The sequence below is a fragment of the Macrosteles quadrilineatus genome, unplaced genomic scaffold (assembly GCF_028750875.1).
Source record: "Macrosteles quadrilineatus isolate MER2022 unplaced genomic scaffold, UCM_ALF_1.0 Scaffold_1__1_contigs__length_201487025, whole genome shotgun sequence".
NCBI classification, from domain to species: Eukaryota; Metazoa; Arthropoda; class Insecta; order Hemiptera; family Cicadellidae; genus Macrosteles; species Macrosteles quadrilineatus.
This window is the reverse complement of record NW_026542594.1, coordinates 154,517,947-154,535,722: the sequence shown is the minus strand read 5'-3', so window position 1 is coordinate 154,535,722 and position 17,776 is coordinate 154,517,947. Positions and strand designations below refer to the sequence as shown.

Genomic DNA, 17,776 nt, shown 5'->3' with positions numbered 1-17,776 from the left:
GTACTTGGACTTCAGCTGCAAAATGAACCATTAGGTTCCGAAACCTTGGTCGCTAGACAAAAATGAATCATTTACAGTACAACAATTATTCAACCTTTTAATTTACTTCCACAGTTAATATGTTTGGAATATGTTAAAAGGACAAAATACTCTTAAATTTAGTTAACCAAAACTAGATATAAGTAGTGCACTTACCATAGTCATAAGTGGTCTTTTTACATCTAATTTAGGCCTACTAGTTTACTTAGAACTAACTGTGACATTTGCTTGATAGGATTATAACGCAGCCTCGATTGCAATGGTGGCCTCAGATAGACCTTGTGTACAGCAAGTCCTCAGAACTACGGGCCATGTTTAGTGACATTCACAACAAAGTCACTCAGGGCTACATCATAACCAACACTCCTCAAAGAATAATACAGGTAAGCCTACGTATTGTGGCTTATGGACTCTATCCTATAGATCATTAATGTTTACATGTTGTTTCAGTTGAGTTATTTCAATTTTAATTGAAAGGATTTACATGTTCACCTTAATATTTTTGTTTTCAGTCGTTGACTCTCAAGAGTAAAGACTCCAAGTCCAGGTTCCAGGACCGTGGGGAAGAGACGCCTGGTTACAAGACTCTGTTGTTGTGGATGGTGCGGCTCATACATGCTGATCCTATGCTGATGCTCAATGTGAGTTGGTTTAGTTTAGCGTGTTCTGTTTGTAAACAAAATCAGATATTACCTTCTATTACCGTAGTGCAAAAACAAAAAATGTATACTACAATATCCCTGTAGATTACAATATGTATTGTTTGCAAGTTAACCATCTGACTTTATTCCGGTTAAATTAGGTTTATATTTTGTTGGTTCAAGTGATAAATGTCTTACTCATGGTTCGTGGTAGATATTGGTTTTGTTGAATACTCATAAATCATTTTGAACGGAATCATTCTTATAATAGGCCTACTGTTTCAAAATGTTACAGCATCCCTTTGCATTGGATCCAAGTGTTGCATAAAACATGAGAAAAACACTTTGTAATTAGCTTAGGGTATTGAAGCCACTTTGAGCCAAATTTCAGTATATTACTGTAAATATAATTTTTTGTTGGTATCTTAGATTATACACTCCCTAATACATTTAATCCTTATGGATCAGTTGCAAGCAAAGCTTATCTGTCTGATTTTTATAGAAAACATTTTGTTGTTTAGCCTGCAGTTTGTTTCTTGTTTTTAACCAATTTAAATATTATTTCAACAGAATATAACCATCTCTACTATCTTGTATACTATTGCTTGTCCTCAGATAATATAACAACCAAAGAGTGAAGGACAAATTGTAAAATATACCTTAAAATAAGAGACAATCCTTTAGTTGACTACAGCACATTCAAACTCACATAAAAATTAAACTCTCATCAAAACCGGATTCAAATTTGCCTCTACGATTAGAATTCTACCTGACTCATAGTTATGTTAGTAATGTGTATACATACTGAATGTGTTGGCGGTGAACAGAACCAAGGCAAGGCCGGACACGAGATCCAGAGCTCGACCTTGGAGCTGATCAATGGCCTAGTGAGCCTGGTACATCAGCCTACCATGCCTGACGTGGCTCAGGAGGCTATGGAGGCTCTGCTGGTCCTGCATCAGCCTGAGAAGATAGAGGTGTGGAACCCTGAGGCTCCCATCAACACCTTCTGGGACGTCAGGTAACAATATAGGGTCAAATGAGACCAACTAGCGTTAAAAAGATGGTGAACTGTGTCAGTGAGTTGGCATTGATAGCACTGCAGTCGCTTCCTTCAGGCTCTACTTTAGTGGGCATGGTTTTCCCCTATTTTCTTCTTTCTGTATGTCGTAGCTTGTGATATCATAACAAAGTAATAAGGAAGGATCATACTTGCCCAAGTTTAACCAACTAGTTCAATCATCTGTTTCCTACTTTAGTATTAGTTTTTTGATTAATATAATATGTATTTTATGTAATTGTATAGGAATATTAAAATCTTTCATCTACAAAATTGCTTATATACGTATGTTTTTATCTTTTCCAGTTCTCAAGTTTTATTCTCAATATCTCAAAAGTTGATTCAACACCAGATTGTGAACTACACTGATATCCTAAAATGGTTGAGAGAAATTTTGATTTGTCGCAACGAGTTCTTGTCGAGACACAAAGAGTATGCTAATGTAGGAAGTCACATTCCTATCTGCAAACAGGCCAACATTAAATTGGAGGTAAGAAATTCAGTATAAAAAGTCGATAATATTTGAAATCCCAAATGTTGTTAGGTCCAATGTTGCCCTGTTGAAATTACAAGATTACAATCAACGTACTGTACTAGTTTTTTAAAAGGGTTTGTACCTTTGATATGTAAATTTACTACTTAACAACACTAATTTAAAAAAACCTTTTTAAAAGTAGTTACAACATTTACTTAGGTTGCTAGTTTGATTCCAAGCAATATCGATTCTGGACCCATATGCTGTTCGTCATTGGGATATATCAATTAACGATGCTAACTAACAAAAGGTCAATGTTAGATAGTAACAAAACCAGTATTTGGATTGATCCTTTACAAAAACTTAAAAATACCAATGGTGTAGTTGAACAGAAAATCACCTAAGTTCTTTCTAAAGTCATCAATATCAATATTAATAATTGTAGGTGCAACTAACTAACAAATGGTCAATGTTAGATAACTTAGTAACAAAACCTGGATTTCGATTGGTCCTTTACAAAAACCTAAAAATAAAAATACCAATGGTGTAGGTGAACAGAAAATCACCTAAGTTCTTTCTAAAGTCATCAATATCAATATTAATTTTAGGTGCATATGGTCCCCTTTTTGAAGGTGGTATTCAGTATGGAGCGTACTGGTCTTTCAACTTCAACCTTGGTTGTTGTTGTCAGTTACATAATGTTTCACTTTTGTTGGTTGTTGTTGAACAGGTGGTGTTCTTCATGTACTTGTGGAGTATTGACATAGAGGCTGTGCTGGTGGCCATGTCCTGCTTCAGTCTACTGTGTGAGGAGTCTGATATCAGGTGTGGTCCAGAGGAGCTGTCTGTCACCCATCTACTGCCCAACTATCACCTCTTCCAGGAGTTGGCCCAGGCCTCCACTGTCTTAACTACAGGTGAACCATACATCGCTGATTACTGCATACCGTATGTTAGCTTAGACTTTGAATAGAACAAGACATCCCATTCCCATGTGGAAATTTGTAGCTAGTTTTAGAATAGAAATGAACCTAGTTTAATTGAGCCACCGACAGACTGTGCTGGTGTGATTTACTGAAATTTTTGGAATCAGCCTGCTCCTTAACACGTTCAATGCGGATGCACGATGGCTGGCTACGGCCGGTGGCGTGAACATCTAATGCGTTGTGTGGATGAGTGCACAAAAACGTTTAAATTTAGTTTCATCCAAATGAGAGGCATATACTGCGTCCCATTCGTTGTGGACGTAGTTTTACAAGAACCAAACAGATAGCAGCACTAAACATACTGCTAGCCGGCCCTCAGTATTTCCAAATGGGGAAAAAAGCAGGGGTGAAGTACTCGGATACAACATAAAAAATACCACAAAAAAGCGGTCAAGCACAATTTGGTTTTTCTCATTTTTTACCCTAAAAACATAAAATTTAGCAATTTCCTTCCAAACCACTTTGTAGAGCTTAAAAAAAGCAAATAATTTATAATTTAGTATAGTAAAGCGTTATTGTGCGTCTAATGGCTACGGAGAAAATAAAAAAAAATGTAAATACAAAATTACCATGTTATTCTTATACCATATACAGAGTAAGTAAACTGTTGTTGTTTGCTTGTTTATGAATATACTTTGATCACATTTGGAAAATGCATTTATTTCATACTAAACTATTACAATAAAAAAAAACTTTTCTACTCTCCCTGTTGCAGCAAACCTAGAGTACTCGTTAAATTAATGCTATTTAAATAGGGAATAAATGTAATATTTTTAAGGAGGCATTTTAGTGTAAATTCAATTAGGCAAATGGAAATTCCCTTAGTCTGCAGGTTTGCTGCGGCGGGGGTATTAATAAGTATTTGGCTACAGTTGGAGCTGGTACATGTAGATGGATTGTCTACTTCAATAAACAAAAGTCAATGATATAAAAAAAAAAATAATAAAAAAATAAAATAAAAAGTAAGTGGCTTAAAGAAGGGGGGCAAGTGGTTTTAGGATGTGTGGTTTTGTGGCAGTACACTGTCCTCTGCACTGATTTCTAGGAAGTTTTAGGTTATTTAATAAAAAAGTACCTTTAGTGGCTTTAAAAGTACATGCCAGCTAGTAGATATGGTGTTTACTGTCAGCTATTCTGCGGTTTCTATAATCCCTTTCTCCTGCCACATTTAGGCTGTAGTCAAGATTTGGTTTGGGGGGGGGGGGGGATAAGTTGATGGGGGGATCAGGTCTGTCCCATAGGTAAACCTAAATACTTTAGGATTTTTTTATTGGATTTTTTACTTTAGGAATACATGTAATTTGAAACATATATACAAACAACTTTTAGAGGGGCTGTAGCCCCTCAAGCCTTCTTCCCTGGCCACATGCCAATTTCAGTATTGGTAGCAATTCTTAAAATTTAGTTAAAGACTTAATCTCTCAAGTCTCTAGATACATTATTGTATGCCGATATATCTTTCTTTTACTAAGAACAAACTGTAACAATACTATAATCTCTGTTATACTTAACAGCCAGCGGGGATTCAAGAGTTTATTATCGAGATCATACTATCGATGGTAAGAAAGAGTTACCAATATTTTATTGTTGTTATGTATTTTTTTTTGTATTTTTTTGTTGATGTTGCAGTCATGTCTTGAAGTTTTATTTTATTAGCTTTTGAATTTACAAATCAGTGAAATAACAATATGAATGTAACTTTAAATAATAATACCATGTTAAGAAATGTGTGACTTATGTCTGTATTCTCATTAAATAAGCTACATGTGAATAATATGCATAGTACAGTATACTAGAGGTCTGTGGGACTCCTGAAAGCTCGGGAAGAAGAGAAAAGTTTTCGGAACCTATGTTTTCAGAAAGTTTATGTTAGTAAATTACAAAAAGTTATAGACGTTGTGATTGATAAGCCAATTTAAAAGAGAAAACTGGTTTAAAAGATAAGAAAGATTTCAAACTTTCAATAAGTACACATTTTAATTAGGCATTGTTTATTTGATCTAATAAATTATTTAATAGTAGTAATCATCTTAAAAGTAACTATCAAATTTAACTGAGATGAAATACAATTCAAGTAAATGTAATTACAGCTTGTTTTAGTTGAAAATCATTATTCAAAATCAAAATGTAATGAATCCCATTACAAATGTATAAAGACTTATTCAAAATAGATAACTCACAATAGGTATTTGTTGTATAGATGTGACGAGAATAAATTGTCAATAAAATTGTTTAAATATTTTTAGATTTTACTATGATCCCTGGTAAATCATTGAAGACCAAACATTATCTTTTTATCTTATTGTATAATGTTTTTTGTCTAATCCTAATGTTTACATAAAAATAACCAATTAAAATCATTTCATTATAAATCGTTACTATTTAACTTAGCTACCACCTACATTGGCCTACATAAAATTATACAAACTGCCTTTTCCTAAAAACAGTGTTACAAGTTCATATCTTTATGTGTTAAAAATAAATAAATTATAAATAGGATTTTTAAACATTGTGACAAGTTTTGTAGTTATGAAATTTTCAACTACCGTTGGCAAAAATTATTTAGGCTACTAAAAGTATTATTTAAATGTTTTATTGAGTTTTAAAAACACTAAAAGTGTAGTGAGATTAATAGTGTTATTATAAAGTTCCATTCAAATTCCTTCTTATGATTTGAATTATTTCAGGAAGGGCAGCCCTACAAAAACGCATTATGGCTCTTCTTAGAAAAATTGATCATTCTGGCAATGGAGTACAACCAGTAAGTTTTAAACTTAATATCAAGTCAACTTAAGTAATTTAAACTTAATATTAAATGTTTACCATGTTTGTGTGAATGAAACATGGTAAAATAAAATATTATGACCACAAAGTGACTCTTTTCGAATCAAGCTCAAGTTTCACGACCAAGGCCAAGCCTTCTGCAAGGGTTGAAAAGACACTTTTTGCCTGTGAGGTGAACTATATTTTTTTCATATTGCACCATTATTTAAACAATAAGTTACTACAAAACAAAATTTTCTTTTATGTGATGATGAAGTCCTTTTCTAACCCCTAAAAAGGACTGCTGACTTGTTTTCAATTTCGCTAATGCAAACAGTCAGCTGTTTAATAATTGATTCAATCATTTTGTCTGTTACAATTATTGTGTTAGACACACTGTTGCAATGTCAAACTATAACTACAAGATTGCAAAAATCTAAAACCAACAATTAAAACAATCAATACATAATTTTGATAAATGCAATAGCTTACAAAATTGAAATTTACAACAGAGTTTCCAGCTGCTGATTTGTACTCCCTATAGAGTAAAAGAGCTAATTTAGACCTGCAATGAATGTATTAAAAATAGCTGTTTTGACAAAATGGCATTTGTTTATTTTTCAAATAGGCTTGGGAAGAAACATTTCGCAACTGGGAAAGTTCTACCAAACTGCTGACCTCATATCCTAAAGCCAAGCTTGAAGATGGTCAGGTAGAACCATTTCACCGTTCTGTGGGAAAACGTAGAGCATCACACCAGAATTCTGAACATGAATTGGAGGTAAAGAAACTCATTTGTAGCTGTAATAATTTGATTTATTGTTATTTTCGATAAGTCAACATACTAAGTTTGATACTAAGTTTGAACATTAAATTAATCATGATGAACAGAACATTAAACAGATGGATTCAAATCAAATCAAATCAATCAATCTTTATTCCGAGACAACAATGTACAAAAATCATACAATGCTGTATAGGCTGCGTCAAAATGTAAATTAATAAAACATTTCAATGGTCAAAACAATTGTCAAAATATTCATCTAAGTCATAAAAACAGTATTTCAATAACAAATTCTTAACAGCTATTTTAAATTTATCTAATGGTAACTCTTGAATATAATATGGTAGATGATTGAATAACTTAATCGAGGAATATTTAAAGCTTTTTTGAGTAATACTATAAGTACAGTAATAATTTCTTAGTTTAGCACAGTTTCTGGTCTTATAACTATGGACATCACAGTGGGAAGACAAAGTGTTTAAGTTCTTTTTACAATACATAAGACAGTGAAAAATATATATACAATTAAGAGGCATGACAGATAAACAACTAAAAATGGGCTTACAATGAGTTTTCGGTGGAACACCAGCAATTAATCTAATAGCTCTCTTCTGCAACACAAATAAAGATTTTACATAACCACAATTAGCCCAAAGAATGGTACCATAGGTAAGATGACAGTGTATGTAGCTATAGTAAACAGTAAGCAGAACTTCCATTGAAACAACATTTTTTAATTTTCTTAATATAAACATACCTTTGGATATTTTAACAGCTACAAATTCTATATGTGATTCCCACTTCAAGTTGCTCTGAATTAAGATACCTAAAAATTTAACAGGTTGTTGATGAGAATCTGTGTTAGCATAAGAAATTTTCAGGTCTTGTGTTTTATTTAAATTTAAAGACAGTTTGTTAGCATTACACCAGTCTACCATTGTATTAACAGAGCCAACGGTGATTCCATTCTGCAAGTCCTTATGAGTTTTAAAATTTAGACACACATCATCAGCATACATATAACAAGAAACACAATCATTCTGTAAATTATAAGGCATATCATTGACATAAATAATAAATAACAAAGGTCCTAAGATCGACCCTTGCGGAACGCCATGATGAGTCTCCACCAAATCCGACAGAACACCGTCAAAGAACACTGCCTGACTTCTACCACATAGATATGATTCCATCAATGCAACTGCGCTATCACTAAAACCTAAAAATCTTAGTTTTCTAAACAACAATTGATGTGACACAGTGTCAAAAGCCCTTGAGAGATCAAAGAACTTGGAGCAAACACCCTTTTTCAACTCCATCGCATCCAAAGTATCTTGAATATACATTAACACTGCATCTGTGGTTGACCGGCCTTTTCGAAAGCCAAACTGAACACCAGACAAAAGACTGTTAGATTCTAAAAAATGGATGATTTGCCATGAAAGTAATCTCTCAAGGACCTTTGACACTGTGGGAACCAATGCTACTGGTCTGTAATTCCCAGGAATGCTTCTGTTCCCCTTCTTAAAGATTGGAACAACCTTTGACACTTTAAACTTATCTGGAAAAGTATTACTGGAAATGCATGAATTAAAGATATGAGCCAAAACTTCACAGATATAAGCACTACTTATTTTAAGCATCTGAGAAGAAACACCAAATATGTCTAGGCTGGTACTGTTACTTAAATTATTAATAGCATCAAACACTTTTTCAACTGACACCTCAGAGAAATCAAATCTAACATCAACAACAGGAACATTTTCTAAAAATACATCAATACTATTTACATTATTAGGAATATTATCAACTAAGTTACTAATGCTATCAACAAAGAAGGAACTAAAGGCTTCTGCGTCAAGATTGTTGTTGTTAGCCTTCATAACTGGTAACTCGTTAATAGATAAACTATTTTTTATAATTTTCCACATCTCTTTGGGTTTATTACAGGCTCTTAGAATGCGATTGTTATTATAAACTAACTTTGCTTCTTTTACTTTATTGTTGTACACACTCATGTGGCTTCTGTAATGATTTTTATGAACCTCCAAACCAGTTGTTTTGCTTAGATGAAATAGATCTAGACATTTTTCTTTCAATAGCCTAAGCTCGTGAGTGTACCAATGACCAGCAGAACTATTAGTATGTAGTGAACTTTTAACCATTTTAAATGGAAAACAGCAATTTATATACATTAAAAATACATTAATAAAAAGACAAATTTTAACATTAACATCAGATACAGAGTAAATATCGAACCAGTCAGAGGTCCTAATGTAGCTATTAAATAAACTTGAATTGTTGCTATTTACATGTCTCCGGTAAAGTCTCCTAGTAGGCCCCTTATGACGCTGATTAGATGCTGCAGCAACAGCCAAGTCCAGCGAAGAAGACACCATGTAGTGATCCGACGCAGTAGTTGGTATAACCGCAGCAGACCAGCGAGAAGGATGCAGATTTGTCAAGTAGTTGTCAATGCAGGAGCCCTCTAGTAGGTTGACAGAGCTAGGCCGAGTAATTTCTCCAGTTAACATGAGGTTGAGTCCAAAACTGGTAATCAAATTGCTGAAGTCCGTTTTAAATGGGCAGTAACTGTCTCTCAAATCGATGTTATAGTCACCGGCAATTAGGATATCACAATTCATTGAGCTAACAATTTGTAACATTTCACTCAATTTATGTAAAAACGTTTTAAAGTTTGTTTTATCAGGAATACGGTAAATGCAAACTAGTAAGATGTTAGGATTGTCCAGCAAACAAGCACTAACTTCAAAAACATTCATAATGGCCAAATTAGTTAAACGAGGCACAGCCTTCCAGGTTAAGTCTAGATTAGGCTTACTTCTGATAAATATAGCCGATCCACCTCTGTGCATTCCAGGCCTGCTGTAACAAGAGCCCAAAACAAAGTTTTCTATTTTAAAAACAGTAATTTCAGACTCAAGGAGCCAGTGTTCTGTAATAAATATAACATCGCTCCTCAAGTCATCAGCGGACAGTTCAACAAAATTAACCTTATCACAAAGGCTACGACTATTCCATAACAGAGTTTTCAGAGAGTGGCTGGTCCTAGGCCTACACCCTGACACCTCATTCTTACTTACGAGGGTTGGAGGGTATGGTTGTCCTGTGAGTTTAAAGAACCTTTGTTTTTTATCACAAATCTATTTACAAAAACGCCTTTTGGCCAAAAATCAGGCTTAAAGATTACCTTTTCGACCCGAGATGGAAGGACAACTTTGAAGGAAGAATACTCATCTGGATACTTTGCTGACAGCTTTTCAACCTTAAATACTTCATCGCTCACTTTAGACTTTAAAAAAACATCGAGGTCCTCTGGCTTGGTGTCTGGTCCCAGTCTTGACACAAATAAGAACGATTTCCTCTCTGCAGTTTTTAGGTTATCACCGTAGTTTGACAAGGATCCGGTTATAAACATCGGTTTATTTGGTTTTTGCTGATTCTGCTTAATCTTGATGTCAGCCTTGCTACCAGAACCAGAGCCAACTTGATCAGATGCAGTCCATCTTCGACGACGCTGTTTTTCCCGTTTAGAAGTTACGGTTTGAAATGAGTCCGAATCGGAGTCAGAAACTGGAACGGATTGTTCCCGAAAACAGTTTTCAGGGTTCACAGCTCGAGTAACAGTAACCTCTGTGGAGTTGCTGGACTGTTGCTTACTCTTTGCCGGGTGAATTCGAGAAGTTGGGTTTAGATGATATGAGCCACCTTTCTCTGTTTGCCTATGCACAGCTTCACTGAACTGCAAAACCGAACATGACTTTATCCTGTTGCGGGCACTAGCAGACGAAACATTTTGTTTACTAGTATGATCAAAACCATGTTCAGTCATCGCTGATGATTGAGAAAAATTACTATCAGCACTTTTGTATGAAAAATCAGTTGTTAATGGGCCTAATAAATGTCCTTTTAATTTACTAGCATATGAGTCTTTGTCAGATCTATTTAAAACAATGTCACCAATTACTTCAGCTTGGTTCGTCAATGCTTCCCTTAACTTTATGTTTTCTTCCAATAAGAATTTGATTTTCTCACTTAGGTCAGTATGATTAGTAATTAAATTAGAAACCTGATCAGAAAGTGATTTTGCTGTCGTATCGTCCAGAGTTGAGTTCTTACAAACATCGTCACTTTTAAGATCAATCTTACCCGTTGCCTGTTGAGACGTAACAGAAGTCAGCAACCGACAGCTTTCACACATGAAATGAGCTTTATCACCAAGTTCCTTGAATAAATTAAATTCCTCATTTGATACACTGGCACAATTAATGTGAAACCACATCATACAATTTCCAAAGCACTTAATCTTTTTACTGTTTGGCGAAATATTTCGCACACATTCTTGCAGACCACATTTGTTTGGCGCCATCTTGGAGCAAAATTAAGATTGTGAGAAGTGCTTGAGTCAACTTTCCATTGTGAGAGCCATCAGATATAATTTAACTTATACAGATATAATTCAATTTTTTTTTTATTTTGAGAAGTAGACAAATGAACGAGGATATGAAATACTGATTTGAGGGAATGTATATGTAACATAATGTATGTAATGCTATGTATGTACCCGAGGTTGTGACTTGAGCGTCTGACAGAAAATGCTATGTATTATCTAATTCCTCACAAGATATTATTAAGTAACTCAGTAATGTACATGTATAGGACCAGATCAATGAGTGGGCCAACATGACAGGGTTTCTGTGTGCGCTGGGTGGAGTTTGTCTACAACGTAGGTCGCCCTGCAGACCTGTGAGTTGTGCGTCAGACAGAAAGTGCAATGTACTACCCAACGCCGCACAAGAAGTCCAGTATTGTCCAGTTACTCAGTAAGTCTACACTAACAAGCCAAGTCCTCCTGTAAAATAAACCTACAATTTGTTTGGGATATAACAACAGACACCGACATTTAAGTTTCAAGAATTGATTCGATTTTTGGAAACTTGTTTGTAAATTTTCCTTAATGTGTACCTACTAGGACATAGTTTATACCAGATTTCTACTTACAACTATGCAGGAATTCACTCTTTTTCTTGAGACGAGGCTGCAAAAGAGGGCAGTGTCTACATCCAGTGTCTTTTACTAATGAACAGTTTTGCAGTGATAGGGAAGGAGTTGAGTTGCATTTTGCATTGTAATGACAGATTGAATAAATTTTGCTAGTGTAGAATAATACAGTGCGAACTTGATATCTCGATACTGAAAGGGGAAGGGTAAGAATTCCAGTTTTTGAAGTTTTTGAGTAAGTGAGGTTCGAGTCATCAAGTTGTTGCACCAAAAACTCAACACATAAGAATTCTGACAATCTTGTTACTTCATGTCTTTCATAACTCTTTTACATCCTGAAGCTTGAGCTCAAACTATTTCTACTTACTGAAGAGTAGCTGCAGAAGTAATATAAAACCAATTATTGTGCATACACAATCCACAGCACAGTATTTTTATGGCAACGGTATAATTAATTTCAATGTAAGTCTTAATTGTTTGACTTTTGTTTTAAACGGCACAAGTGTAAAATACATCTTCAGCCTCACACTTTTCACGGTTTTTAAAATCATTGAAAAGTTGTTTGGCAGAACTCCACGTTCCCTAGGGATATCAACGTTTTATTTAACCGGTCATTTAACCTTAAAAACTTGTTTGTCTGCCAATCTTTTACATTTATGCGAAGCTGACAATATGATGTCCGTTGAACAAAATAATTTCTATAAATGAAACTGACAGGCTAACAATACCAGCCAAACAAACAAGATAGATTTTAATGTCTCATCAAGAATTAAAACTCAGCCAACTGGCAAAGTACGGCATATAGTATTGAGTAGGCCTAATAGAGGTTTAGTACTGTATTATTGATCACAAAATGGTACAACTTATTAAGGTTAAATATTTAAAAAATTTTACTTATAAGGGTACTTTTAGCATTGTCAGTTTGCTCTGGGATTTCACCGGGATTATGAAAAATTTTAGATACCAAGGTTCAAGTTAATGAAGCCATCCTTTTTACCTTTAAGTCTATATATATTATATTTCAATAACCTTCTGTTGCATTTTGACACAGATTTGTTGGACAGTTGCTTCGATTGTTGGTGTGCTGCAATGAGAAACTCGGAGCTCAGATCCAGAAACATGTCAAAGAGTTGGTTGGTCATGAGATGTCACCAGCTTTATACCCAATACTATTTGATCAAATCAAAACTATTGTTGAAAAGTTCTTTGACCAACAGGGACAGGTAATTGTTTTACTAGTTACTATTTCTTAAATATTAGTTTAGTTTTACATTAAGTTATTATAAAATGTCTGGTAACAACCTTTACCTACCTGTAGTACCGATGCCACCAGAAGCCCCAGAGTGTGCCTCCTCCAAGCAACTCTCCATCTGTAACAGAACTTGTTGCCTCAAGCTAATGTTTTGAAGAAAGAGTTAAAAATACCATTTAAACTTAAAAGCTGTTACCGTTGCAGGTGATTGTGTCAGACTTTAACACACAGTTTATTGAGCATATCATCTTCATAATGAAAAACGTACTGGACAGTAAGACTGAGCAACCATCAGAACACCTAGGGGCTACAAGCATTGAGGGAATGATGCTGGCCATAGTGAGGTACTGTGAGACAGATTAAAGTTACCCCTTTGAAGTCGAATTTATTTTTCATTTTTCGGTGAGTATAGGTCGCCATTCGAGCCGTTGAGAAAATGGCACCCGGTGACCTATACTCGCAATTCAACTGCAAAGATAAACTTTTTTGATTTTTGATTTTTTTTTTGTGAGTAGGTTGCTATTTTTGATCAGTAGGGAAAATGGCGGGCGGCAACCTATACTCGCCATTCTAATACAAAGGGTTAAAGTTTTATAAATTTATGTTGAAGAGTTTTTTCTCACAAACTTACAATGTGGTTACATTTTGGGATATAAAAATAAGTAGGTCTAAGAAGATTTGAGTGCAAAAAAAATGTTTAACTTTTTTTAACAACCTGATTAAAGCTCTAACAATAGATGGTCTATTAGAATGAATGCCTGTTATGTTGGGTTAGGTATGTGAGACACCTAGACATGACAGTTCATGCCATCCACATCAAGACCAAACTGTGCCAGTTGGTGGAGGCTATGATGATGAGGAGAGATGACCTAGCGTTCCGTCAGGAGATGAAGTTCCGCAACAAGCTGGTCGAGTACCTGACTGACTGGGTGATGGGCACCTCACATCAGATTGCTCCTCCCAGCTCTGGAGATGTCAGCTCCATTACCAGGTCTAACATCACAATCACACATAAAATAAGGACTAATAATACACACTGTTTTCCAATATTTCAACAACACCTTTTTGTACGTTAGTTACTGTGAAATTTATTTCTATTTGTATTTTATCTCAGAATAGGTTGTTTCTTCTATGTTAGTACTTTGAGTTATTGATGTAAGGAGATAAAATACTATTTCTGTCACTAATGGAATAGGATAATTTTTGACTGCAAATACTTGTTTAACTGTTATAGACATACATAATTTGTGGGTTTGTGTTGGTTAAATCAATTACCACAGTATTATGCTGTTCTTTAAGGACAAACCTGACTCATTTAAATATTACTGATTGCAATTTATACATGTTGGTTTATTAGTTGAGATTTTGGCCATAGCAAGCTCACAACACCTAGAACCATCGGTCCACCCAATTGTAATGTTTATTTTTAGTAGCCTACACCTCACCTTCTCATACACTGTGTCAATCACATGGACAGTTTCAATCTGATTTTAGCAAAATGTGCATTTTTGGCTACTGTCCTTGATTATTAAGTCTACAATCAAAATTATTATTTAACGCTCTTTGTATACACAGTTCATTTCAATTGAGTTGTAATGAGCTGTTGAAACGAATTGTATGTTGATGTATGTGTGGGATGTTTCAGAGACTTGGACCAAGCCTGTATGGAAGCTGTGGCAGCTCTACTGAGAGGGCTGCCTCTTCAACCAGAGGAATCTGATAGAGGAGACCTCATGGAGGCCAAGAGTCAACTGTTTTTAAAGTAAGTCTACTAGATATTATTTGTTTGCTTAAATATCTTTGCTCTGTCAAATTTATCATCATCTCATTGAATCACAGAACTCTTGACCGTTTTTATTATAGTCAGTTATCTTGTTGAGATTTTTTAAATCTGCTGTTTTATACAGGTATTTCACATTGTTCATGAACCTGCTGAATGACTGTACGGATGTAACGTCTGAGATAGAAGGCAAAGACACGGGACGACAGCGTGTCAACGCTAGCAAGCTCAACACTTTGAGAAACGCTACTATACAGGCAATGTCCAACCTGCTCTCTGCCAACATTGACAGTGGTCTCATGCACTCTATTGGTCAGTGTCTACTTTCAAGTACAATAATAATTAATGTTTGAAAAAAGTAATATTCTACATATTATACTATGTTCTGATCAGTAGTGTACATTTTTTGACGTCAATCGAGCATTACAAAAGAAGATTCAATTAAATTCAATTTATTCATCACAAAATTCACAATACAGAAGCTGAAGATCAGCAATGAATATGTGACATTTCAGTACAAATCATGCATTATAAATAATTTACAAATAATTTTATATTACTTTGATTCAAATTATTATCCTTACTGTGTGTGCATGTGCAAGTCCTGTGGAAAATTATTTAAAACTTGTGAGTTTTGTGATTGGAACATGTGAAAATTCTAACAAAATGTGGAATGATTAAAAATGATTTACTAAAAACGTGGTTAGTAGCCTATGTAGGTAACGTTCTCATTGGATTCATAGTAGTAGCCTTGTATTCCTTTATCCTCCGTTTATTCTTATCATAGTAGCCAACTACGATGAAAAGGAAAAACATTTCTCTCATCAAGTTTGAATTAGGTGATTAGATTTCTGTAGGCTAAGAGGTCAAACCTTATTTTAGTCCATTGTCAGTTGACTTGTGTAAAGAGAAAAGTGTTTGGACATATCTCTTTACACCTCCTTGTAGTGTATACAGCAAACTACTGCTTTATTCTATCTTGTATGGTGTTATACGATGGCACTCCTGTTCACAATGCTACTGTTGCGTTGCAGACCTGGGCTACAACCCTGATCTACAGACCAGAGCTGCATTCATGGAGGTGTTGACCAAGATCCTGCAGCAAGGCACGGAGTTTGACACCTTAGCAGAGACTGTTCTGGCCGACAGGTTTGAACAGCTTGTGCAACTTGTGACTATGATCAGTGACAAGGGAGAACTGCCCATAGCCATGGCTCTGGCCAATGTAGTCACTACGTCTCAGATGGTGAGTGTTTTACTATGTACAAGTTGTGTGTGTATATTTCCCTTTCATTCCTGTTGAAAATTGTCCATAGTTTGTCTTAGAACAAAATCAGCATGTTTTGATATTATTTAAATTCAAATTTGTAAGTTACATATTTTTTACATTAGAGCTGATACTAAAGTACCGTTTTAACTTTGAGAAATTATTAGAAATTAACTTGATAGCAATATAACTGCTATTCTTTTAAAAATTGTTGTTGAAAATTAATATTTAAAAACATGTAGTTACGATTGTTTTAATTTTGAATCTTCTGTAGTCTTAGATTAACAATTTAGAATTTAGTTTTATCTTTTCTATAAGAATTCATTAGTCTGTTAAATACACTTGGTTCAGTTAGTTGTAGGCTCCAAGTTCCCTTTGTATACCTAATATTTTACAAGATATCTTATCTGCCATTTTGCAGGATGAACTGGCCCGAGTGTTTGTTACACTGTTTGATGCCAAGCACTTGCTGTCTCCTCTACTGTGGAACATGTTCTACCGAGAGGTGGAGGTCTCAGATTGCATGCAGACTCTGTTCAGAGGCAACTCCCTCGGGTCCAAGATCATGGCCTTCTGCTTCAAGATCTACGGCGCCTGCTACTTGCAGAGTCTGTTGGAACCTCTCGTGCGGCCTCTCATAGAAGACCAAGCTCCCAGTTTAGAGGTTGATCCGGCAAGGTAAAATAGGCCTGTCAAATTAAAGACAACTTTTGAATCCAAACTATTTGTTACCTAAATTTTCTCAAAGGGTTGCATTCATATTGATAATTTGCTTGGAAGAAGAAACTTCATTGTTACTCTACAACAATTAACTTAATGTTTACAGCGTTTTGACGAGACCCGCTTGTCATAATGCAACCCAGTAGCTGGGATCTGACAAAAAATATTTTAAACTAGGACTGCCAAACCTCCTAGGCACATCGTTAGGGCTGACATTTTCCTAGATTTCCCCGGAGATTACCGGATTTTGACGTTCAAAATTTAGCTCCGGGGAATTCTGAAAAACATGAAAAATCTCTTCTTTTTTACTCTCTATTAAAATACATTATATAACGGCACTTTTGGAATAAAATAAATGTTTGTGTTTGCAAATATTGTTATGCAATAACTGAAAAATGCAACTCTTGTTCTCTCTACTAACGTTTTTTTAATCCTTGGTTTCACTTTGGCCAGCAACGTCCTTTATCGTCTGTTTTTATTGCTCCCAGTCCTTCAATTTGCGTCTGCCGGCCAGTCTGAAAGTATTAAGTATTTGTGTTCACTACCAAAGCCTAGCAGAAGAGAGCGTTTTGTTGTGACAAGCAATGCAACATTTTATGTTTTCATGTGCCTTTGACAATGAAGCACGAATATTGAACAGAAACGGTATAGACTAATAAATATAAACAAATTACGTTACTGGCCCGAATGTATATAGGCTAATAGCGGTAACAACTGGTTTGGTCGTTTTTGACAGTTCCATTTAAATAATAAGAAAAACTTGTTTACTTTCGAGCCACTGATATCATTTTTATTATAAGTTTATGACCCTTAAAGTTTCTGTTAAAGTATTTTTGCTATGTACCAGGTTTACAATTTTGCTAGCCCGATAATTTTTATCCACTATTATAGTGGGGGTTACCAGCTAAAATCTCCTCTTTTTTACACATTACCATATGGCAACCATACACATCGTCCTAGGATCTCACATTGCTGCTTAATCTTTTA

The 17,776-nt window shown here is 35.0% G+C and overlaps 1 protein-coding gene across 5 annotated transcripts in view; it reads left to right on the top strand.

Annotated features, from left to right (window-relative positions):
• LOC128987870 (neurofibromin) overlaps positions 1–17,776 on the top strand; it is a 79,407-nt gene that overhangs the window by 13,592 nt on the left and 48,039 nt on the right. For 4 of the 5 annotated variants that reach the window (XM_054408972.1, XM_054408946.1, XM_054408964.1 and 1 more), the window contains exons 10-25: positions 275–422; positions 552–680; positions 1,508–1,701; positions 2,047–2,230; positions 2,946–3,132; positions 4,716–4,760; positions 5,889–5,962; positions 6,593–6,745; positions 11,429–11,592; positions 12,822–12,993; positions 13,227–13,366; positions 13,798–14,013; positions 14,668–14,784; positions 14,930–15,114; positions 15,837–16,048; positions 16,491–16,747. In XM_054408972.1, coding sequence (XP_054264947.1) covers positions 275–422; positions 552–680; positions 1,508–1,701; positions 2,047–2,230; positions 2,946–3,132; positions 4,716–4,760; positions 5,889–5,962; positions 6,593–6,745; positions 11,429–11,592; positions 12,822–12,993; positions 13,227–13,366; positions 13,798–14,013; positions 14,668–14,784; positions 14,930–15,114; positions 15,837–16,048; positions 16,491–16,747 — 2,577 coding nt within the window. The remainder of the gene's footprint in view (positions 1–274; positions 423–551; positions 681–1,507; positions 1,702–2,046; positions 2,231–2,945; positions 3,133–4,715; positions 4,761–5,888; positions 5,963–6,592; positions 6,746–11,428; positions 11,593–12,821; positions 12,994–13,226; positions 13,367–13,797; positions 14,014–14,667; positions 14,785–14,929; positions 15,115–15,836; positions 16,049–16,490; positions 16,748–17,776) is intronic. The other variant, XM_054408955.1, reaches the window with a different exon arrangement.